We start from the raw sequence: 23,905 nt of genomic DNA on the forward strand, positions 1-23,905 counted from the left end.
ATGCACACTCCATCCCAGACCTGCAGAATCAGATTTTCTGTGCAAGTAGCCCAGGAACGTGCATTTTTAACAAGTTCCCCGATGGGATTCTGATCCAGGTGGCCCCTGGGTCACACCTGGAGAAATATCTCTTTAAATATTGGGGGTCCCCTTTTCCTGACCACTCGCCAGGGTGCTGGGCCTCTCCTGTGGTGTCTCAATTGGTTCTCACAAGAGCATGTGAGATGAGTATAATTATTTCATTGTGGAGAAGACTGAGGTCACAGAGCTAGTGCAGGGGGTAGCCAGGATCTGAACCTGTGACTCTGTTCCCAGAGCCCAGGAGCCCACACAGTGCCTCCCCTCCTCACTGCCTCCCAACAGCTGCACCTGGAGTTCATGGGTTCCTCCTGAGGTCTGTGACCCCCCTCTCCCAAAAGTGGATGCAATTTTTTCATCCCTATACATTTTTCTGGGGTTTATATCATTCATTAAATTGTCAGAGGGAGGTCGTGATATGAAAGAGGTCAGGTGACTCCGATGCCCCCACCCCCTGCTGTGTACCTGGGGAAACCGAAGCTCTGAGAGAAACCACCGCTCACTGCAGCAAGCACAGAGCTGGAGGCCGGCGACCTTGACCAGAGGCTGAGAGCACCGTCCCTCATGTGTACTTGTCAGGGGACTTCATGCTCCCCACTCTCTGTCCTCATGTGGCAGCAGCCACCCAGTTCTGACACTTCTGCAGTCACGCCAGGATTCAAACAAAGAACCGTAGGGCTCCAGTGGGGCACAAAGGATCTCATACGATTCAATGCAAGAATAAGAATTACATCTAAGCAGGGGGCTTGACTGTGTCAGGCAATCTCTTCATTTTTTTTGCGGAGCAGCGTCATAGTTATGAGGAGGATGGGTCCACAGCCAGGCTGCCTAGATGCAAATCCCAGCCCCATCACTTGCTGGCTGACCACCTGGGGCACCGACCTCAGTTTCTCCCTCTGTTAAACAGCAACGCCTACTTCATAGGGTGGCTTGAGGGTTCAATGAGATGCAGGGAAAATGCCTAGCACTTTGCTTGGCCCATCGTGGGTGCTCAATAAATGAGTAGTATTATTATGGCTGTTGTTGAGTCAGAGTGTTGTGAAAGCAAAGATGGAAGTGGGGGAGCACCACGAAGTACCTGGAACATCAGATCAACGTGTTTTCCTTTGTTCTATGGATGATAGGGATGGGGGTTTTCAAACAGGGAGCGACACCAGCAGAAACAGAAAGATGTTTTAAACCTGGTGCATGGTGGTACCACTGACCAGCCAGGAGGACCGCAGGCACCCTGCTGTCTTGCTGAGTCCTGCCACCTTGCTTGTTACAAACCGTCCTACCTCAGGGCCTCTTCACCTACTGTTCCCTCTGCCTGGAATGCTTTCCCCCCCCCCATAGCACAATGGTTCACCCTCCACGACCACTATACGTGTGTGTGTGTGTGTGTGTGTGATAAAATATATATATTTTATCTGTCTTTCCAGTGTCTTTCCCACCAGAACAGTGGCAACGTGAGGGCAGAGATTTGCTCACTGCTGTGTCTTCGGTGCCCAGCACAATGCTTGACACACAGTAGGTACTCAATGAACCTGTATTCCATGAGTGCAGAGTAGGAGCTTGGGCAGCAGGTGACGGTAACTTCATCCATCCTCCCACCCCCCCAACGCTGGAATCTGGGCCCCCTCACAGCCCTGAATACAGTGCTTGGTGCATTCATTATAAGAATCCCATACAGGTGATTATTACATAGCAACTTCAGATCCTTCTTAACTCTAAGTTAATTTTAGTTGAGGAAAAAAATCAGCTTGGATGACACCTGTTCATCTTAGTAGCAGTCTGCTGCTTTCCTGGGCTGTCCTGAGGTCCTCCCTCCTCAGTGGCTGTCCTGGCCTTTAAATGCTAGGTGGGAAGGGGTTCCCGTTGTGGCTTAACGGTAGCAACCTGCCTAGGGTCCATGAAGATGCAGGTTCAATCCCTCACCTGGCTCAGTGGGTTAAGGATCCGGCGTGGTATGGTGTAGGTGTTAGCTGTGGTGTAGGTCATAGATGCAGCTTGGATCTGGAGTTACTGTGGCTGTGGTGTAGGCTGGCAGCTGCAGCTCCAATTTGACCCCTAGCCTGGAAACTTCCATATCCCTCAGGTGCGGCCCTAAAAAAAAATAAAAAATAAAAAAAGTAAACTCTAGGTGGGAAGGATCACTCCCACTAGCTGGAGATCCTCCCACCAGTAAACCTTCAAGACCAGAAGAATCTTCTTGACAAGAAGCTTCTTGGGACACAGACTGCCTAGGTTCAAACCCAGCTTCCCCTACTGTAGCTATGTGTCCTCAAGCAAGCGGCCTGACCTCTCTGAGCTTCTGTTTCCTCCCGGAGGATTAAGTGAACTCTTTGGAGTAGAAAGTCAGGCATGAGGGAGGCACTACTGCTAGAACTTTGCTAGCCAGGCTTTGTGAATAGGGAAAGGAAGGGGGCTGTGGAGGAGGGGCCTGCTCAGGGAGGAGGGCAGGGGTTCAGCCAGGGGAGGGGGTTCAGAGAGCAGGAGCAGCTGGGGGCCTTTTCTGGGGGAGACCCAGGCTCCGGGGAGAGATAGAGGTGGAGGGTCAGGGAAGCGGATTCAGCCCCGAAGACTGCAGTTTACTGAGAGTCCTAGGGGATGTGACCCCCCCCCCTTCCCATTCCGGTTTCCTACAGGCTCCTGCCCTGTAGCCTGGCCTTTGCTGAATGACTGGGAGGCGACCAGATAGGCAGCTTCTGTGGCTCTTTAATATCCTCCAGGCCCATCCAAACCCCACCCACCCACTCCCACTCCCGCAGCCTTTAATGGGGGAGGGCCCCTGGGGGCACCCTCCCCCAGCCCAAGGACTAAGGCACCAAGTGGCTGCAGCAGGCCGGCCCAGACACAGAGCCACACACACAGATGGAGGACGCACGGACTGCAGACGCAGACAAGCAAGGCGGGAAGAGGAGTTAAGGGCGGGGATCAAGTCGCCGCAGGGCTCCCACAGACTCTGGGCCCGTCGTGATGGCCGTGGGAGGCCCAGACAGTCCCCGAAGGGGGACCAGTCGGGAGGACGAGGGACCCCACGGCGGGGCGGGATCCTCACTTGCCGCCTTTGCGGGACAGACACCGCGGGAGGCAAGAGAAAGTCTGCTTGACGCGCGCCAGCAGCGGCAGCGGCCGGTGGGTTTCCCGGGGCATCCGCGGCACCAGGCGCTGCAGGGTCCCCTCGGAGGCCGAGGAGTTGGGCGCCGGGGAAGCGGCCGCGCTCGCAGAGCCCTGCCGGCAGCGCTTGCACAGCGGCAGCAGCGCGCGCACCTCCTCCTCGTCGCGGAAAGGGCTCTCCCCGAAGCGCTCCTCCAGCTGCCTGCGAAGCTGCGGTGGAGAGGGGGCGGGGTCGGTGCCGGCCCGGGGACCGGCTCCCCTCCCCAGTCTTCAGAGCTTCCGCCCTCGGCAGCTCCCCACGCCTCGCTAAGCCCCTCCCCTTCCTGAGCATCCTCTTCGCTTCCCTTCTGAGCCTCCATCTCCCCGCCTTGAGCCCCTCTCCCTGTGCGTCCCTTCCCTCTTCCTGAATCCCCTTCCCCTTTGACACTTCATCTACCAAACCTACTAAGATGACCCCTCACCTGCCTAGTGGGAGCCACATTAACCCCTCCCCACCTTGTGCAGCAACTCAGCTCACAAGGGCCTCCCTCTTCCTTGTCTGCCTCTTTCCTAATGCAGCCTTGCTGATAAGCCTCGGCGCACCAGCCTGCACTTGCTTCTCTCTCTGTCTCTCATCTCTTGTTGGGAGGGGGGGCGGGGTAAGGTGGGGGGGAGGGCTCAGTTCCTGACATTTCTATATACCCTCTGCCCTGTGGACACAAGAGAAGGAACTGCTTTGCCCTCATCAAGACCCCGGGGACTAGACATTTTTCCCCAAAGGAGCCAAACTGTCAACTGCCTTCAGGTTTCAGGCAGGTAGAGCAGGTGGTGCTGGAACCTGGCCAAATTGAAGTGGTCATTATCTGGCCCACAGGTATTCAAATCCTAAATTAAAAAGGAAAAGAAAACATCTGGCCATCCAAATTAGGGGCTAGGTTAGGTCAAGGGCTACAAGTTTAAGACCCTGGAAAAACCTTCTGCCAGGTCTAAATCACAGGCTAAATTCTTTCCAGTCAGTACTCAGCTCAAGTAAGAAGAGTCTCCTACCCCTGCCCAAGCCCCTGCCCCTGCCCCAGCCCCTACCTTCCGAGAATTGCCCCAGCCAAACTCTTCAAGCTGCTGCCTAAAGCCTGGGTTGGGGTTGGCGATGGGCCGGGTGGCCTTGATGGCTTCAAGCACGTCCCGCCAGCCGAGCCCCGTCACAGTCATCACATATGCTGTCACGATGGTGGTGCTTCGGGAGATGCCTGCAAAGCTGAGACACCCCACCCCGAAGGCTTCGGGGAAGGTTCAATCTCCTCCTGGCACCCCACCCCTACTTCAGCTCTCACATCCTTGCCTCCTGAGCTCCAACCACAAGGAACCTGCCAGGATATGTCTTCCCACATCCAGGCCTTTGCCCATGCCATTCCCTCTGCCCAGCATTCTCCTCTGCCAAAGGCCCGAAAGAAACATCACTTCATACGGTCATTCAACACACATTTCCTGATCATCTGATTTTTTTTTTTTTTTTTTTTTTTGGTCTTTTTAGGGCCACACCCACGGCATATGGAGGTTCCCAGGCTAGGGGTCGAATCTGAGCTGTTGCTGCTGGCCTACACCAGAGCCATAGCAACGCCAGATCCAAGCTGCATCTGCAACCTACACCCCAGTTCACAGCAACGCTGGATACTTAATCCACTGAGCGAGGCCAGGGATTGAACCCACAACCTCATGGTTCCTAGTTGTATTCATTTCCGCTGCGCCACAATGGGAACTCCCTGATCATCTGATTTTTCAGGTACTAGGAACATAGTGGGGAATAAAATGGTCTCTGCCATCTTGGGGCTTACAATACAGTTGGGGGAGACAGACGCTAACCAGGGAAACAATTTCAGGAGGTGATAAATCTTTGAAGGTGAGTCCGGGGACTAGGAGGTTGCGTAGGAAGAGGTATACAATCTGGTGGAGGGGGTGTGGAGGATTAGGGAAGTGACATCAAGCTGAATCCTGAAAGATGGGTAAGGATTGTCAAGAATGTTCTGGGCAGTGTACAAAGACCATTAGGATCCTGGTGGACTTGAAGATGGCTGGTGCAGTTGGAGCAAGGAAAGGGGGGTTGGGAGAGATGGGCTGGAGGAGCTCTTTCTATGGCTGGGGCTCAGGCAGGGCCGCCCTGAGCCAGACATAGTGAGAAGTTATGGGGTGCATGAAATCGAGTGGGCCAGGGGGCCCTGGGAAAACTCGGGTCTCATCTCCCAGCCTGGGGCTCCTCACTGCCCTGTACCATTGCCTCAAAAGCCAGAGGGGAGGAGAAGGAGCCAGAACTATTGGAGGATGCTGGGCTACCTGCATGACATCGCCTATTCCTCCCAGTAGCCCACCAGGTTAACATTCCTCTCCCCATTTTACAGATGAGAAAATTGAGTCTCAGCGAGAAACAGCTAATTGGCCAGAGCCACACAGCAGATAAGGGACACAAGCCTCAATCTGAGCCATCCATCAGCCTCTGTCAGATGCATGGTTACAGGCTGGAGAAGATCCATTCCAGGTTCCGCCTTCCCCATAGGATGAGGGCGTGTTCGGGAAAGAATAGCCATTTACTTACCCCCCACCCCACCCCACCCCCCGCTTCCCTCTTTACTCACCAGTGCACCAGGCAGTTTCCCCCATTGAGGCGGCAACAGTGGATGAAGTTGATACATTCTTTGAAGTGCTTTTTGCTAGAGAAGAAAGCAAGAGGATAGGGAGCACTGGGGCAGGGGTCGGGGCGGGGGTGGGGGGCAGGTCTCCTAGGAGTTGTCCCCCTCCCTGATTACAGGATGGCAAGAGACAAAGAGCCCGGGGTTCTCAGGTCAGCCAGCACGCGCGGTGAATGGGGGCCAGTGCCGCGGTTCAGGTGGACGCGCGTGGGGGAAGCAGTTAACAGTGGCGTTTCAGGCGGTGAGAGAGGCCAGTCGTGGCAAATCCCACCAGAGGCAGGAGCACCTCTCCAGTGGGTCCCGTGGATCCTATTTGCACGGAGGGTTTATCTTGACCTGTCCAGAAAATGGGTGGGAGGAGTCCCGCCCCTCTGGGATCTGCAGTCGGAGCACTTGGGGACAATAAGGGTGAGCAAGGGGGTTGGGAGCGAGATTCCCCGGGAGCGGGAGTGTTTGTCTGGGTCACTTCCAGACTGGGAGGCGCTACTGCTCATAACACAGACAAAAATCCTGCTTTCTGAGCCCCCCCCTGCCCCGTGCCCTGTGGGGGGGGGGCCTCAGCCCCCGCCCTCTGGTCTTTGAAAGCCTCCTTCAAGCCAAGAGTCCCCCACCCCCACCCACCCATTTCCTCTGTCCAAGGTCACACAGCAAGTAAACGGCAAAGCCTGGCCCCGAACTGGGGACCTTAACTCCAAGGCCAGGAGCAGGCTGAGCCTGACCCTTTCAGATCCACCAGGGCATCTGTCCTGAGGTACAGGGTGCTCCCTCCATCTCATGGCAGAAGGTTAAGGAGTCTTGGCCAGGGGCCACCTCACAGCCTTGGCCAGGGGCCACCTCACAGCTACCCCTCCCAGTTACCACAGGGGGTAGCTGTCTGTCCACCTAGCAGCCCATCCAGGGGAACTTACATGGGTACCTCAGGGGTGTCAGCCACTGGGATGCGAAGGTAGGTTATGTCCTGCAAGTATAAAACACACATAGGCAGTGGGGAGCCCATGCCTGCACCCCTTGACCCTGGTCTGGGCCTCCCAAGCACCTCGTGACCCCAGGCTGGTTCCTGCCCCTCCCTCGGCCACTGTTGTCCTCTCTGTCTAAAGAGGGTAGACACCTTCTCTGAGGGCCTCTCAGTTCTGACCATCTGTGGTTCCAGAACCTTCTGAGAAGATAATATCCTAACTCTTTAGGTGACCTGGGCACAAGGATTGACCAAAAAGGATCCAGGAACCTTTTACTTAAAAGTTGCCAAAGGGGAGTTCCTGTTGTGGCTCAGCAGGTTAAGAACCTGACTAGTATCCATGAGGATGCCGGTTGAACCCCTGGCCTTGATCAGTGGGTTAAGATTCCAACATTGTGTGAGCTGTGGCATAGGTGGCAGACGCAGCTTGGATCCAGCGTTGCTGTGGCTGTGGCTGTGGCTGGCAGCTGTAGCTCCGATTTGACCCCTAGTCTGGGAACCTCCATATGCCACAGGCTTGGCCCTTAAAAAAAAAAAAAAGCTGGCAAAGGGCCACTTGAAGTGACTCCCTTCCATATGAGGATTATAAAATTACAGAGTAAGAAGGGCAAAGCAGATCTTATTATCTTGAAAAGAAACAAAAACTATGAAGATAAGTTTTTGTTCATGAATTGCAATTATAAAGCTATGTGCTAATCATGAAAATAACCAAGGACTGAATTGTCAGTAATTTCTCCAACTAACTTGTTCAGCATCCTTCCCTGCACGTCTAACCTTCACACAAGATCTTGAAGAGAGGTTCTGCCCACAGTCTAAGAATCACTTTTCAAGGACCTCATTTGATAGTCAAATGACTCTCTTCTAGGCTCTGGCTCACCTCTGGCCAGTGGCTGAGGGACCCCTGGCCAGGTGCTTATCAGTTAGTGGCTTCATGTGGGATTGTGAGATTCCAGCCCTTCTCCATAACAGCATTCTCCCCAAGGGCACACCATCCTACCTCTTTTGCAAGGTTTGCATTTTCACTTTGCAATGCATTTGGCCTTGGGCTTACAGGGCATTATTAAACCCTGACGGGTAAATTCACTGACAGATGGAGAGGGAAATTCTCATGAGAAGAGGGAAGGGCTGCTGGAAGAAGGGGACTCATTTTGCCAGCAGTTATTTCGTTTGTAAATAGTCACACCTAGACAGCCTTCCCCATGCACTCTAGTTTCCGCAGACTCCAAACACCCTCAAAACAGCCTGCCCTATAATGCAAAATCGGACCTCCACTGACCTGTAAATTTCTTCTTCGAATGACACGGAGAACCACAGATTATTGATGGCTCTTAGAAACCATCAAATCTGACATGTGGGAAACGAAGACCCAGAGACGGGAAGGACACTGCCCAAGGTCACACAGCAAATCTGTGACAGCACCTGGTCTGGAGCTCAGATCTCCAGAGCCCCTTCCCACCCACAGTTCTTTCCCTTGAGTGGGTGACACAGACTGTAACAGATAAGAGGAAGGGGCTCAGTTTATGGGATGAAAATGATGAATTTTGTTATTTTATCAGTTGTAATTTGTTGAGCACCTATTCTGTGGCTCTCAGTAACCCAGAGAGGTAGGTACTGCTATAAAAGTCCCCTTTCGGAGTTCCCGTTGTGGCTCAGTGGATAAAGAACTCAGATAGTATCCATGAGGATGTGGATTCTATCCCTGGCCTCGCTCAGTGGGTTAAGGATCGGGGCTGCAGCATAGGTTACAGATGCAACTGGGATCTGGTATTGGGGTGGCTATGGTGAAGCCCTCAGCTGCAGCTCTGATTTGACTCCTAGCTGGGGACCTTCCATATGCCACAGATGTGGCCCTAAAACAAGAAGAAAGGAAAAAAAAGTCCCCTTTTACAGATCAGGCAACTGAGGTCCAGAGAGGTAAAGTCCTGTGCCCAGGTGTGTTGGTAGAGATGTGAACTCAGACCTTCTGACTCCGGCACATGTGGTCTGGATTTCCTGCTTCCTTCCTCTGGGTCATAATACCCTCACCCCCTCTTTTCCAGGACTTGACAACACAGTGGGGGCCGAGCTGTGCACAAAGCAACTTCACCATCCCACAATTGTTTGTATTCTCACAACAGCCCCCTGGAGCAGAGAGGCCTGAGGGATCAGAGGCCCAGAGAGGTGAAATCATAGCACCAGGTCACAGGTAAGACACAAAGTCCAGAACCAACTTTTTTTTTTTGGTCTTTTTAGGGTCACACCTGCAGCATATGGAGGTTCCCAGGCTAGGGGTCAAATCGGAGCTGTAGCTGCTGGCCACAGCCACAGCAACACCAGATCCGAGCCCTGTCTGTGACCTACACCACAGCTCACAGCAATACCGGGTCCTTAACCCTATGAACAAGGCCAGGGATGAAACCTGCCTCCTCATGAATGCTAGTCAGATTCATTTTCTGCTGCGCCACGACAGGGACTCCCAGAACCATCTGTCTGGGATCATCTATTCAGTTGGACAATGCAAAGCCCCCTCAGGGCAGTTTTTCAGGTTTGGTGTGAGGCCTCTGGGGCCAGATGACCTGTGTTCAAATTCCAGCTCCTTAGCTTCCTGGATGTGTGACCTTAGGCAGGTTACTTTACCTCTCTGGTCCTCAGTTGCCAGATAGGGAGCAACTCGGGATGCTAATGTAAAACCGCTTGTTTCTAACCAAATGAGTTCGCATGAGTCAGGAAGACCTATGTGCCAGTATAGGTGATACATAGGTGCTGTGGGGGTCTGAAGCCCTTATGCTCGAAACCCTGGGATGGGGATAAGGAGTACCTGCAGCAGAGGCTGGGGTGACTCGTGGATGGAGATGATGTGTGTGATCTTATTCCGGCCTAGCTGATCCGTGTCTTTGGCATCTGAAAGAAACAGGATGCTTGAGCCACTCTGGCACATGTGTCTTGCATGTTTCCGATGGCCAAGTGCAGGCGGAGGGGTGGGGGTGGGCTGGGGGGGTGTCCCCGCCTCGCTCTTCTCCTCATTCCTCCCTCTCCACCTAGACCCCCGCTCTGTCAGCTCCCTGCTCCTTCACCACCTCTTGCTCCAGCATGACAGGTCCTCCAAACCCCTAAGCTTCAGTCTTGCCACGGGGGCGCTCGCAGGTAACAGCTCAGCCCCTCCCCAGCCTGCTGTTCTTTCCATCACAAACACCCTTCCCTGCCATACCCTTGCCCAGGCAATTCTACCTCAAGGAATCTTTCCGAGAGAAGGGTTAACTCACACAGAAAGCTGTGTGGCGAAGGCGATGTTCTCTGCAGTGCTGCTTATAACAGTAAACACAGCGGAAATAGTTAAACATGGGAACAACCCAAAAATGGACTGGATAAATAATGGTAGATTCAGACTTGAATACTGTGCAGCCACTAAAAAGGGCTCTCCGTGCGGATGTGCACACAAGTCCACGGTATATTAAATGGGAAACACAGGTTACAGAAACAGCATGCAGAAGAGGCTTCCATTTCTGTTTTAAATATTACATCTGTTATCTCCAAAGATATATGAAAAATGATCCAGGGCTACAGCTCTCACTGCTATCAGTGGCCATCTCCAGGGGCTGGATTCCCAGGGTATGCAGGCCTTTTATAATCAGAGTAAATAACACTATCTCCACGTGCCCATGTTCTCATTCACCACATTTCCTGAGTGTTTACTGTGTGCAGCCTTGGCTGGGCATGGGGTTGTGGGGTCAAGTTCATGGGGCTACACACTTAAAAAGGATTCAGACCTTATTAGCAAATATTCAGAAGTCAACATGGAGCTCCCAGGGCTTAGGGGAGCAGCTCCTCAGCCCAGTGGGGGACAGGAATGGATGGGAAAGCTCTGCCCCTCTGAAGCTTTCTCTGGCTCCACACATGGAAGTGACTTTTCCCGCCTTGGGGCGCCCCAGCCCAAGACTTGCCTTCTCTGAGCACAGGCCCAGCACAGGGAGAGTGCTGTAGCCTTGGACAGAAGCGGGCAGTGCTGGCCAGTGAAGTTTCTGATCTAGAATCTGGTTTCTAGAGAGGTCTCCTCTGAGGAAAAGGTTGTGCGGGAAAGTGTTTCCAGCTTCCTCAACCTGGAACCCCAGGGGCTGGAAAACTCCTTAGGGGCAGGGGTGCCTAAGGAGAGGCTGAGGCTTAGAGCAGGTGCAGAGACTGGCCCAGGGTCCAGAGTTCTGAGCCCTGGGCCCTGGGGACACTCCTCCACCCACGCGGCCCTTATTCCTCATGAGTTCTTCCCCCACTCCCAGCCTGGCATGGCTTCTCTGCCCCCGGCCCCATTCCTGAGCACGTCCGGGGTGCGTGGGCCAGAGCATGAATGGTGGACACAGGCCTGGGACAAGGAGCATGCCATGGCCTTGGGACAGAGTGGGCAGTGCTCACCGATGAAGTTTCCGAGGTAGAGTCCAGGAAGTACCTACAGGAGAGAGACAGGCTGGGGTCAGGGGGGAGGGGTGCACAACGCCCCTCTCAGTTCCATGAAGGGCATCTGGCCCTTAGGACTCAGGGAGCAATTGCCTCCCCTTGCAGGTCTGGACTCTCTGTGAGAGGGGTCTGGGGAGGGCAGCAGGGGGATCGCCGAGGGAGGCCAGCTTGGGTGGGGGGAGAGGAAAGAGGATGGAGGAGCTTGAAGGCCTAAGGAGGGAGGGTGGGAGGAGCAGAGGGGAGGGGGCAAAGGGAGAGGTGGACTTGCCAAGGTGGGTGGAGGGGGATTCTGAGGAGGAGGTGGTGGGAAGGCTGGGGCAGGTGGACGGTCCGGCAGAGGCATTGGGGGGGCGGGGCTGCTGGAGACGCAGCCTTAGAGGGTCCAGGGAGACAATGACAGGGGAGAGGAGACACTTGGCGACAGAGACAGGGACTCAGGAAGAGACAGAGTCTGAGGGTGACAGAGAGCCACAGAAAGACAGCAGAAGAAATACAAGAGTCTCAGAAACAGGCAGAGAGAGGGACCCAGAGCCCAGGGAGAGAGACAGAGACCTGAACAGAGATACAGAAATACAGAGTCAGAGCGAGAGACAGTCCCAGGGAGGTAGAGAAGTACGATCTCAGAGTCCCAGACAGACAGAGACCCACAGACTCCGCGAGAGCCAGAAGGTCAGAGGCGGACGCCCGGCCGGGGCTGGGGGCGGCCAGGTGCGGGCTGCGCCATCGGGCCCCCTACCTTGGTCATGCCATTCCCCATGATCCCGGGGACGGGGGTCCGGGCGCACCCCCAGCTCGCCGCCCGCAGAGCGCAAGGGTCACAGCTGCCCTGACGGCCCGGGCCGGGCGCCTGCAGCCTGGCGGGGAACCGGGGGCCTGGCGTCCGCGGCCCCGCCCGGCCCTGCCCAGCCGCCGCCGCCGCCGCCGCCGCCTCCGCTGCCGCCGCCGTCCGCCGACCCCCGGCCAGGGAGGGAAATGATGGAGCCGCTGCCGCCGCCGCTGCCACCGCCGCCGCAGGCTCCTCCTACCCCCTCGGTCATGTGGGCCGCCCCCCCACCCTGGGTCGCGGCGGGGGGCTGGACAAAGCCCCAGTGTGCCGGGCCCGGGGCCCGCGGGACAACGGCAGCTTGTTGGGGCCGCGTGGGGCCACGACCTCCGGAGGTGGGGGCGGGGGCGCTCCCCCCACCCTGGCACTGTCAGGCGCGGGCGGGGCGGGGGGGGGCGGAGAGAGCCCCCAGCCGCGGGCTCCGAGACTCAGATCCGGCTCTGGCTAGACCTCCCTGCGGGCCTCCTTGGGGCAAAACGCCCAGCTCCTTAGGCCTCGGTTTTCCAGTGGAAACGTGATGGGGGCTGACTTTGATCACTAGGGGTCCTCTGATCTCTGATCTTCAGATTCTCTTCTAGATCAGAAAAGTGGGTGATTCCTTCCTTTAGTAATCCCCTGCCCCCCCCCCCCACGATCCTATCCCCCACACTCCCCTCCTCCTCCCCCGCAGTCAGCAGTCTGTCTGTCCTCTCATCCTACACGTCTTCCATTCATCCGTCCGTCTCTCTGTCCATTCATCCAGCCATCCTCCCATCCACTTTGGCCTCTGAGGATGGTGCCATCTGGGTCAGCTCTGCTGGCAGAGTTATTGGGGCCCCATAACTCTGCTTAGGGGCCCCGTTAAATCAGGGGTACTTGTGAGGAGAGGGAGATGAGGGAGGGTTACAGTCACCTGGCGTAAAGGGTATAATTAAACGCAAGTGTCCCAGAAGGTGAGTCTGGAGACCAGAGTTCTAGGCTCTATTCATTCACCTCTGACCTTCACCCCTTGGGGTCCCAGTTACCCTAACTGTGTCTTTGTGTTGAGGTCAGCCCTTCCTGCTACTAGGACGAAAGCTAGAGAAGGGAAATTAATTGAGAGTGCACATCTCCTATGGGGCTGAAATAGAAGCGGCTGAACCAGCTTTGCTTCTCCAGGCATCACCTGCCCCCCACCCCATCTATAGTAGCAGGTGACTATGGGAGAAAGAGTCAACAGAACCTGTTTGAGATGCAGTGACTGGAGAAAAATAGAATGATTTCTTTGGTGTCTCTTTCTTTCTCATATTCACGAGGCTGTCTGTCTCAGCTCAAATTATTGTTTATTATTAAACAATAATAAATTTGTTTATTATTCAACAAATACTCACTAAGCACCAACTAAATGGTAAGTTCCAAGGACCCAGAAAAGGCAAAAAGACAAAAAAATAAAAATAATAATAAAATAAAAAATAGAAATAATAATGGTTTTATTTGACCCAATAAAGCCAAACTAGTATCATTTCAATGTGTAGTCAATATTTAAATTTTTTTTTTTTGGTCTGTTTAGAGCCGCACCCATGGGATATGGAGGTTCCCAGGCTAGGGGTACAATCAGAGCTACAGCTGCCAGCCTACCCCACAGCCACAGCAATGCAGGATCCAAGCCACGTCTGTGACCTACACTACAGCTCATGGCAATGCCAGATCCTTAACCCACTGAGCAAGGCCAGGGATCGAACTTGAGTCCTCATGGATGCTAGTCAGATTCGTTTCCACTGAGCCACAATCGAAACTCCTAAGCATTATTGGTAACATATTTTACACTCCTTTAATTGTATTGTTTTTAAAATTCAGTGTGTATTTTACACCTAGAGCACACTTCAATACAGACTAGCCACATGTCAAATGCTTAATAGCTGTATGTGGCTGGTAGCTCTATATTGGACATCAGGTTTGGGAGGAAAGGCAAATAGTATAAGCAAACAGACAAAGCATTTACAAATGGTGACGATTCTCTATGGCAGAAACAAAATGGAGGACAGGAAGAACTTCTCTAAAGAGGTGACCTTCGAGATAAGACCCAATGTATAGGAAGGATGCAGCTGTTTAAAGAGTGGGGAGATTTCCAGCAGAAGGAACGGCACAAGCAAAGGCCCTGTGGTGGGAAAGCTTGGCCTCTGGAACGAGCCAGCAGGGTTGAAAGGGAGGGAACCAAGGGGAGGTGGTAAGAATGAGGCGGAAGGGGAGAGGGGGGCCCAGCATGCAGGATCATGTATGGCCGTGATGGGGGGTTTAAGGTTTCCTTCTCGGCGTGACAGAAAGGCAAAAGGAAAATTTAGCTAGAGAGACCGTGTCATCTGATTTACACGGATCACCCTGACACCTATCTGCAGGGTAGATTAGAGGGGGGTTGAGTGAGATAGTGAGAGATGGCAAGAGATGAGGTGCCCTGGGACAAAGTGGGAGCCCAGAAGCTGGAAAGAAGGGGTTGGACGGAGCATATGTTAGTATTTTGGCAGCACAGCTGACTTGCAGATAGACTGGATATAGGGAAAAGGAAGAAATCCTAGGATAATTTCACGTTTTCCTGCCTTGAGAATTGCTATCTGTGCTTCAGAAGGGAAAGCCGGGTTATTAATCCATTCAACAAATATTTACTGGGCCCCAGGTTATACATGGACGATTGCACCAAAGATGTACTGTCTGACTTGTTTCCCAGAATGCCCCACCCTGTGGATGGCATAAAGAAACACCAAAAAAAGGAGCCTGAAGACAAATTCCTCATTATGACCCTGACCTTAGCAGCTCTATGAACCTGGGCAGGTGACCAAATACCCCGGGCTCCACATTCACATAGGGGCAATTTCCACAGCCCTTTGTGGCTCTGCTAGGTTGTTAGGGGAATAATCAATGCACATGCCGGAAAGAACTCTATTAGATTAAAAACCATGAAAAAAAAATGTAGTTAAGAGATTCAGCACATTCAATCCCTGTGTACTGTTCAGCCTTTGAAGGCGTTAGCTGTTACAAAGCCCATTTGCCTTAAATGAGTCACGAAGTAGCAGTTGTATAAAACCAATAATATGAAGATGCTAAAATGCTGTTCTCACCTTGTCATTCCCTTGCTTAAAACCGTGCGTTCAGTGCTTCCAAAGTAATGATCCTCCCAAAGATGTCCTGGAAATTGTGAACGTGTTACATTATGTGGGAAGAGGGAATTAAGGCTTCAGATGGAATTGACGTGGCTGATCCGCTGACCGTGAGATGGGAGAGGATCAGATGATCCTCCGTTGTTTGGGTGGGTCCCATGTAATCACAGGAATCCTTGGAGGTGAAAGAGGGAGACAGGCGAAGGCGGGTCAGAGGGGATGTGATAACTACAGCAGAGGTCGGAGGGCTGTGAGTTCTGGCTTCCAAGATGGAAGGGGGCCATGAGCCGAGGAAGGCAGGTGGAAAAGCAGAGAAACAGACTCTCTCCCACGAGCCTCCAAAAGGAACTCCGACCAGCCGACACCTTCATGGTAGCTTAGTGAGACCCGTGTCAGACTTCTGACCTCAGGAACTGTGTGCTAATACATTTGCGCTGTAAGTCACTCAGTTTGTGGTAATTACAGCAGCAACAGGAATCTAATACACTCCCCAATGCCTTTGGGAAAAGTCCAACCTGCTTAACATGGCACACAAGGCCCTGTGGGATCTGGCTTTTGCTGCTGTGACCTTCAACACATTTCTTAATGACCTTGGGCCTCAGCTTTTCCATCTGTAAAATGAGGAGGAAGAAAAATCCCTCTAGGTCTGTCTGGGGATGAAATGCAAGGACACGTTTAAAGCGCTCCCTACAGGGAGTTTCCACTATGTCACAGTGAAAGCGAATCCCAACTAGTATCCAAGAGGATGTGGTTCCACCCCTGGCCTTGCTCAGTGGGTTAAGGATCTGGCCTTGCCGTGAGCTGTGGTGTAGGCTGCAGCCCCGGCTAGGATCCCATGTTGCTGTGGCTGTAGCCTTGGCCGGCAACTGCTGCTCTGATTGGACCCCTAGCCTGGGAACTTCCAGATGCCACGGGTGTGGCCCTATGTCATTATTATTATCAAAAAGCACCTGACGGGGAGTTAGGGGGTCTGGGTTCCACTCCCCTCATCAGGGCTCTGTTTCCACATCTGTGGAAAAGGAAACAGGAAAAACAGCTTGGCCGGCTCCTCTCTCCTCTCTTCACTCCTTCCTGGTCACTGATCTGCATTCATTTCCTCAAATGTGTCTTCCAGGCTTTGTAAGTGCCACTCCCTCGGCCTGGAATGTCCTTCCCATCCCTTTACCAGATGAACTCCCATTTCCTCCCGGAAGTCTCAGCTGACCCCCTAGAGTCGGTTACACCCCCCTGTTCTGCATTCCCAAAGCCTGCTAAACTTCCTCTGTGGTAGTACTGAATTTCTCCTACTGCTGTAAAAAAAACAAAAACAAATCCAGATAAGAATATTTTGACCTATTTGCTTCAACTGTGTTGTTAAAAAAAAATCCCCAATAAACTTGACATTGTTGAAATTTCCTTCCCTCTCTCCTCCTCTTTCATTCTCTCCCCAGAGGCAACACTATCATGAATTGGGTGTGCATCTTTCCAGTCTGTTTTGTTTGATTGTTGTTTGCGTGCTTGTTTTTGGTCTTTTTAGGGCTGCACCCGAGGCATATGGAAGTTCCCAGGCTAGGAGTCCAATCAGAGCTGTAGCCGCTGGCCTACACCACAGCCATAGCGATGCGGGATCCGAGCCAAGTCTGCAACCTACACCACAGCTCACAGCAATGCCGGATCCTTAACCCTCTGAGCGAGACCAGGGATTGAACCTGTGTCCTCACTGATACAAGTGAGATTCGTTTCCTCTGAGCCAAAACAGGAACTCCCTCCAGTCTTGTGTTTTTAAACTTGTTTTTTTTTTTTTTTTTTTTTTTTTTGGTCTTTTGGCCATTTCTTGGGCCGATCCCTCGGCATATGGAGGTTCCCAGGCTAGGGGTCGAATCGGCGCTGTAGCTGCCAGCCTACGCCAGAGCCACAGCAACGCAGGATCCAAGCCGCATCTGCGACCTACACCACAGCTCACGGCAACACCGGATCGTTAACCCACTGAGCAGGGGCAGGGACCGAACCTGCAACCTCATGGTTCCTAGTCAGATTTGTTAACCACTGCGCCACGACGGGAACTCCTAAACTTGTAATACCTATAATACTCATAAGTATACAGAATATACTTTTGTATATGTGTTCATAATTAACACAAATTGTAACCTTTAAAAATATTTATCAGAGTTTCCTGGTGGCTCAGTGGGTTAAGAATCCAGCAGTTGTCACAGCTGTGGCAAGGGTTCAATCCCTGGCCCCGAACTTATGCATGGGCTCAGCCAAAAAAAAAAAAAATTTATCATTCTACAACTTGCTTTTATTGATCCAACAGTGTTTGGGGGATATTTCCATGCTGATGTAGGGCTGGATCATTCATTTTTATCATTGTATAGTATTTTGTTATTAGGATATATCTCATTTTATCTGTCCATCACCCTACTAGTGGACATATGTGTCATTTCTATTATTTTCCACTAATATAAAGAAGGCTGCAACTCATGCACAAGTGTGAGAATTTCTTTAGGGAAGGTTGTCACCTTGCACATTAGCTGCAAAATGAAAGGCACTCTATAGATTGTGAGACTGTATTCAGAAAGCCTATGGGATATACGTCCAGCTGTGGAATCGCCATGTCGTAAGTTGCGTATCTTTTCATCTTTACAAAATATCGCCAAATTGCCTTCCAAAGTGTGAGTGTACTGGCAACATATAAGGATTCTTGTTGTTCCAACATGTTCACACTTAGAATTGATATATGTTTAAATTTTTGACTAGCTGAATATTTGAAATCATATCTTCTAATTATTTTGCCTAATGTATCTTAATTGCTTATTGGCAATTTGAGTTTCTTCTGCTGAAATTTCCTTGTTTTGTATATTTTGTCCACTTTTCTTTTGTAGGTTGTGGGGGAAGAGTCTTTTTCTTAATGGTTTGCAGGAGTTCTTTGAATACTAGCCCTTTGTTCAATATGATGCAGATTTTTATTCCTAGTCTGTAGCTTGTCTTTTAATCCAATTTATGGTATCTTTTGTTATATAACAGTTTAAATTTTGAGAGAGCCACAGATCAGTTTTCCCTTCTGAGTAAATGCGTTATAAAGAAACCCTTCACCACCATGAGATATACATATGGAGTTCTCGTTGTGGTTCAGTAGATTAAGAGCCCCACATAGGAGTGTGCAGCATAGGTCACAGATGCAGTTCAGATCTGGTGTAGGTCAGCAGCTGCAGCTCAGATTTGACCCCTAGCCTGGGAACTTTGATATGCTGCAGGTGCGGCCTTAAAAAGAAAAAAAATGTATATGCAGTTGACCCTTGAATAACATGAGTTTGAACTGAGCAGATCCACTTATGTGTGAATTTTTTTTCTTTTTTCTTTTTTCTTTTTGGCTATTGCTGAAGAAGTTCCCAGGTCAAGGATGGAACCTGTATCACAGCAGTGACCGGAGCCACAGCAGTGAAAATGCCAGATCCTTAACCACCAGGTCACTAGGGAACGCCAGGATTTTTTTTTTTTCAATAAATATATACTACAGTACTACACAGTTGGAGGTTGGTTGAGTCCAAGGATGAGGGGAATACAGATAGGAAGGGCTGACTGTAAAGTTATGGTTGGTTTTTCAACTGCTTGGGAGTTGGCGCTCTTAACTGAAATATTTGTTTGCCATATTAATTTTCTTTTTCTTTTCTTTTCTTTCTTTCTTTTTTCTTTTTTTTTGTCTTTTTAGGGCTACATGGCATATGGAGATTCCCAGGCTAGGAGTCGAATAGGAGTTACAGCTGCTGGACTATGCCAGGCCATAGTAATGCCAAATCTGAGCCATGTCTTCTGCCTACACTGCAGCTTGCAGCAGTGCTGGATCCTTAACCCACTGAACGGGGCCAGGGATGGAATCAGCATCCTCATGGATACTAGTCACGTTCATTACCGCTGAGCCACAACAGGAACTCTGCTATATTTATTCTTTAATCCACTAGAATTGGTTATCTATTTTTTACTCCTATGGAAAACCAGTTTCTCAGGGTCATTTATTGAGTTCTTCATCCTTTTGCTACTGATTTATGATGCCTCTACCTCTCTACTGTACACTAGGTTCTCTTTCTCTCTCACACACACACGCATATACACACCCCTGTGTTTGTTTCTAGGATCCCTATTGTATTACATTAATATTTGCCTCTCCATGCACCATAATGGGATTGATATACAAAGAAATATCTCTCTTCCTCAAAACATACACTTTGTTGTTTTGGTTTGACAAGGGCTCTCAATAATCCTAATTGGATTTGGAAAAATACATGTCTATATGATACCTCAAGTCTTTCTATCCATGTACATGGTATATCCCTCCACTTATTCATGTCTTCTTTAATGTTCTTCAATAATATTTTGTAATTTTCTCTGTGAGAATATAGACTCCACAATATTTGTTGGTTTTGTTCACTGCTATAGCATCGGAGTCAAGAATGGCACAGGACATAGAGCAGGTGCTTAATAAAAATTTGTTGTTTAATGAAATGTCATGTATATATTTTGTTAGACATATTCCTACATAACATATTTTTGTTGCTACGAAACAACAAAAAATTTTAAATAGTTTCTAATTTTTAATAGTTATCTCCCCTGGCAGAGTGGAATCAAGGCACGGAAGGACAAAGAGCCAATACAGGGTGCAATAACGAATAAATTGCCACTTGGGGTTATATGCAGGGGAGAGAATGAATCAAATGGTTAGGGAAGAGTGGGCACTAGTAGACAGCGTTGAGGTGAGTCCTGGCATAGAGTTGGTGCCTAAGAATTAAAGAGTGATTGAAAGGGACCAGAAATGACTGGTCATGTGACGAATTGAGCAGGTAATTTAGTGAAGGACCGTGTAAGGAAACTTAGATCCATGCACTGGTCAGAAGCTGACAACTTTTCAGATGCAGCGCTATTAGGTGCAGCCAGAGGAGGCGCTAGGCAGTGAGTGCCCACGGCTGGCAGTCAGTCTCTGGCCTGGTGTGCCCCAGGGGCGCGGAAGCATGGGGCTGGGAAAGAAAGGTTGAGGGAGTAGAAAGGTCTCGGCCACATCGGCCAGCACCGGCTACGATCGGCTACGATCGGCTTGGCTCTGTTTGCTGCGCGGGAAGGAGTGCCCTTGCCTCATCCAATCAGAGCGGCAGAGCGTCACTCCGTCACCTTGGCAACGAGACGCACAGGCTCGAGCCGGAGTCAGTGGCGGTTTGGAGCCGGCCCTGAGGAATCGTATCATGTCGCGACCTAAGGTAAGAGTGCCCCTAGATCCAGATGTTTCATCGCCCCTAGAGAGGGAGGGAAAACGCAGAGGGTTCAGAAGTTGAGGAGTCCTTCGAGGAGGGATTCCGGTTAGAATGAGAAGAAAATGATGAAATGAGAGAAAAGACTACAAGTCCCGGCATGCCGCGCGACGCCGGAGTTTCCGCGCTAGTCCAAGGAACCCAGTTTGCTGGCGGGAAATTTACGTAACTCTAGGATTCTAAACTGTACTCGGCGATTTTCGTGACCCTGAGGGACGCTCAGAATTTCTGATTTCCTGACCTGGAAAAGCTCTTAGAGATCTAGTCAGATCTAGTCATCCCACAGTCTTCTTGCTGCTGGCTCATCCATCTCCCAAATGCTAATTAGTGTCTTTTTCCAGGAGAGCCCAGAGTGCTGCCCAATGGGGACGCAGAGGTGAATCTGACAAGCCCCAGCCCTCTAGGAGTGCACAGGCCCATCCGTGTCCCCATTTCAAAAGTGGAAAAGATTAGACGCAGAGAGAGGAATGAATGACTCTAGAATCCAGGTCTCCCACCTCAGCCTGCTTCTTAACACGTGTTCCACCTCCATTTCTTTAATTCCCTCCCGAGGGTAATCACTCAGCAAAAGATGAGTGATTACATTGGGTCCATCCAGTTAATACAGGATAATCGCTGTTTTAAAGTCAGGTGCTTCACAACTTTAATTCCATCTACAACCTTAATTTCCCTTTGCCCTGTAATATAACATATTTATAGATTTGAACATGGGCACATTTTGAGGAGCATTATTCTGTTTACCACAATATACCATCATCACATAATTGGAAAATGAAAATGTAAAAACTTACAATAGCATCACAAAAAAAAAAACCCATACCTATGAATAAATCTAATTTTAAAAGTTTAAGACTTCTGTACTGAAAACTAGAAAACATTATGGGAATAAATTAAAGACAAATTAATAAAGAGATAGACCATATTCATAGAATGATGAATACAATAATTTATGATGTTACTTCTTCCCCAAATGATCTGTACATCCAATACAATCCCAATAAAAATATCAATATGCTTTTTTGGGTAGAAATTAGCAAGCTGATTCTAACATTTATATTGAAGTCAGAGGACCTCAAATTGCAAAGACAATCTTGAAAAAAAAAAGTTGGAGGACTTGTACTACCTGATTTCAAGATTTACTAGAAAGCTAATTAAGACAGCGTGATAGTGACCTAAGAGTAGACAAATAAGTCAATAGAACAGAATAGAGTCTAGAGATAGATCCACCTATACATAGGCAATTGAATTTTGTCAGAAGAGCCCAAAGACTTCAGTGAGAAAAGGGAAAGTCTTTCAAATAAAGACCCTGGAGCAACTGAATAAACATACATAAATATGAGCAAATAAAAAATATTTTACTTGGATAATGCTGGAGGAGTTAGAGGGGTTGAATGGACAAAAGGGATAAAATTTCACTTGCTGGAGTTCCTGTCATGGCTCAGTGGTTAATGAATCCAACTAGGAACCATGAAGTTGCAGGTTCAATCCCTGGCCTTGCTCAGTGGGTTAAGGATCCAGCATTGCCATGAGCTCTGGTGTAGGTCACAGATGTGGCTCAGATCCCGCGTTGCTGTGGCTCTGGCGTGGACCAGTGGCTACAGCTCTGATTGGACCCCTAGCCTGGGAACCTCCATATGCCGAGGGGGCAGCCCAAGAAAATGGCAAAAAGACCAAGAAAAAAAAAATTCAGCTGCTTTTTTTTTGGGCGGGGGCACTTAGTTCTGCCAGTTTTGTAAAGCTGTGTCCTCTATCCCCTTCCACTGGCTCTTTGGGGGGTAGGATTATATAGTAGGCAGATTCCTAAGATGGCCTATCTAAATCACAGGTGGAGCCTGTGAATTTGATAGCATAGTTACTACCATGATTACAATATATTATGTTATTCCATCATAGTTGACTTGGACGAGGGGAGGGTTGGGAATCAGAGGGACAATGCTCCTGCTGGCCTGGAAGAGAGAAAATATCCATGCTGTAAACTGCCCATGGGGGCCACTTTGAAAGAAACTGCAAGTGGCCTCTAGGAGCTGAAAGTAGTCCCCAGCCAATGACTAGAAAGTAAACAGGGACCTCAGTCCTACAACCCCAAGTAACAATTCTGCCAACAGTCTAGAGAATCTTGGAGAAGGACTCCAAGCCCCAGAGGAGAAATATAACCCCAGTTATCATCTTGACTGTAGCCCTGTGAGATCTGGGGAGAGGATCCAGTGAAGACATGCCCAGGCTCCTGACCCATAGAAACCATGAGATATAGATTTATATTCTTTTAAGCCACCAAGTTTATGATAATTTGTTATGTAGCCACAGAAAATGAATACAGATGACAAAGTCTGTCCAAGCTGCAAAGATCATTCTGCATTGGTCTGATTTTGATTTCTTTTTTTCACACCTGCCTTAGGGATCAGTCTTACTAGGACTTAAGGCCAAACTGTTTCAGAGGAGATTAATACCTAACCCCCCTCCTTTGAGGATTTAGAAAGACCATTTTGGGTAGAAGGAATTAACATTGCCCTGAGTCATTGACTCAGCTCCTCCTGGATCATGGAGGATCAAACATTCAAGGTTAGAGTAGAAGGTCCAGATCCTTCTTACGTAGCCTGCTGAGTTCAGCCCTCCAACTGGGGTTCATAGTTGGACTTTTGGAAGATTGAAAACCAGACATTCACTATACTCGTCATCAGCATGACCATGCCAACTTGGCCAGGCTGGACCTTAGCATCTGAGCAGTGTTGAGTTTGATAGTTTGAGTATTTTAATGTGTGCAGTAAGTTGAGCTGGGAATACAGGATAGATTTGAAGGAAGTTACATCATTTTGCTTTTCTCATTGCAGACTCAAAATTACAAGGTCCATGGATTGCCAAAGGGAAAAGAGCGGTGAGTGATCCTACCCAATCCAATATACACAGAGCTGACTGCTTCCTTCCTTCCTTCCATTCATCCATCCCTTTGTCCGTCCCTCCTTCCCCCTTCTATAATAATATTAACAATAGCAGCAACAACAGCAACAACAAACAATTATTGAGCACTTAGTATGTGCCAGGCCAGGGCTAGTCACTTTACTTATATATCTTGAATACTTACCATAATTATTTGAAGTAGATACTGCTGCTAAGTCCATTTAACAAATGGGGAATCTGAAGCTCAGAGAGGCTAAGTTACTTGCTCAAGACCATAGGATCAGTTAGTGGCAGAGCTTGTTGGTCTTCAGGACCCACGTTGTATCTAAATGTGCTCTTTTGCCTCCTTCAACAACCGTGTGAAGTTGACTGAATATCTCAAATGTCAACTCCACTCTGATCCTCTGCTTCACTCTGCATCAGTAATCTCGACGCAGGAGTTCCCTGCGAACCCAGCAGTTAGCAAACGCGACTGGCATCCATGAGCACTCGGGTTCATCCCTGGCCTCGCTCAGTGGGTTAAGGATCCAGTGTTGCCATGAGCTGTGGTGTAGGTTGCAGGCACAGCTCGGATCCCGAGTTGC

General features: G+C 50.0%; 2 protein-coding genes across 3 annotated transcripts in view; one reads left to right on the forward strand and one right to left on the reverse strand.

The window, feature by feature from the left end:
* Positions 1–2,755: 2,755 nt before the first annotated feature.
* Positions 2,756–12,245, reverse strand: DUSP15 (dual specificity phosphatase 15). The gene is made up of 7 exons (XM_003359940.6): positions 11,954–12,245; positions 11,176–11,209; positions 9,590–9,672; positions 6,746–6,795; positions 5,784–5,858; positions 4,240–4,411; positions 2,756–3,387 (listed from the first exon to the last, which is right to left on the reverse strand). Exons 1-7 carry the CDS (start codon positions 11,972–11,974, stop codon positions 3,115–3,117), a joined length of 708 nt encoding a protein of 235 aa, XP_003359988.2. The 5' UTR covers positions 11,975–12,245; the 3' UTR covers positions 2,756–3,114.
* An 8,050-nt stretch (positions 12,246–20,295) lies between these two features.
* The window catches only part of TTLL9 (tubulin tyrosine ligase like 9), a 49,900-nt gene continuing 46,290 nt past the window's right edge, over positions 20,296–23,905 (forward strand). For both annotated transcript variants that reach the window (XR_014832046.1, XM_003483936.5), the window contains exons 1-2: positions 20,296–20,375; positions 23,255–23,298. Coding sequence is in view for 1 of the 2 variants with exons in the window: in XM_003483936.5 (XP_003483984.3) it covers positions 20,361–20,375; positions 23,255–23,298 (59 nt within the window). In the remaining variant the exon portion in view is untranslated. The remainder of the gene's footprint in view (positions 20,376–23,254; positions 23,299–23,905) is intronic.

This window comes from Sus scrofa, chromosome 17 (genome assembly GCF_054392235.1).
Source record: "Sus scrofa isolate SSC_HxYL_T2T_F1_AM1 chromosome 17, Sscrofa_HxYL_maternal_Yorkshire_Landrace_v2.0, whole genome shotgun sequence".
Classification (NCBI taxonomy): Eukaryota; Metazoa; Chordata; class Mammalia; order Artiodactyla; family Suidae; genus Sus; species Sus scrofa.

What these genes read in the sequence shown, in the direction of transcription:
- DUSP15 (XM_003359940.6), bottom strand. Translation starts at nt 11,974, where the DNA reads ATGGGGAATGGCATGACCAAG. An exon ending in CACCCCAGCCTCTGCTGCAG is followed by an intron (nt 6,796 to 9,589) that starts GTACTCCTTATC and finishes TTATACTTGCAG; the next exon opens with GACATAACCTACCTTCGCAT. An exon ending in GGAAACTGCCTGGTGCACTG is followed by an intron (nt 4,412 to 5,783) that starts GTGAGTAAAGAG and finishes GGGGTGTCTCAG; the next exon opens with CTTTGCAGGCATCTCCCGAA.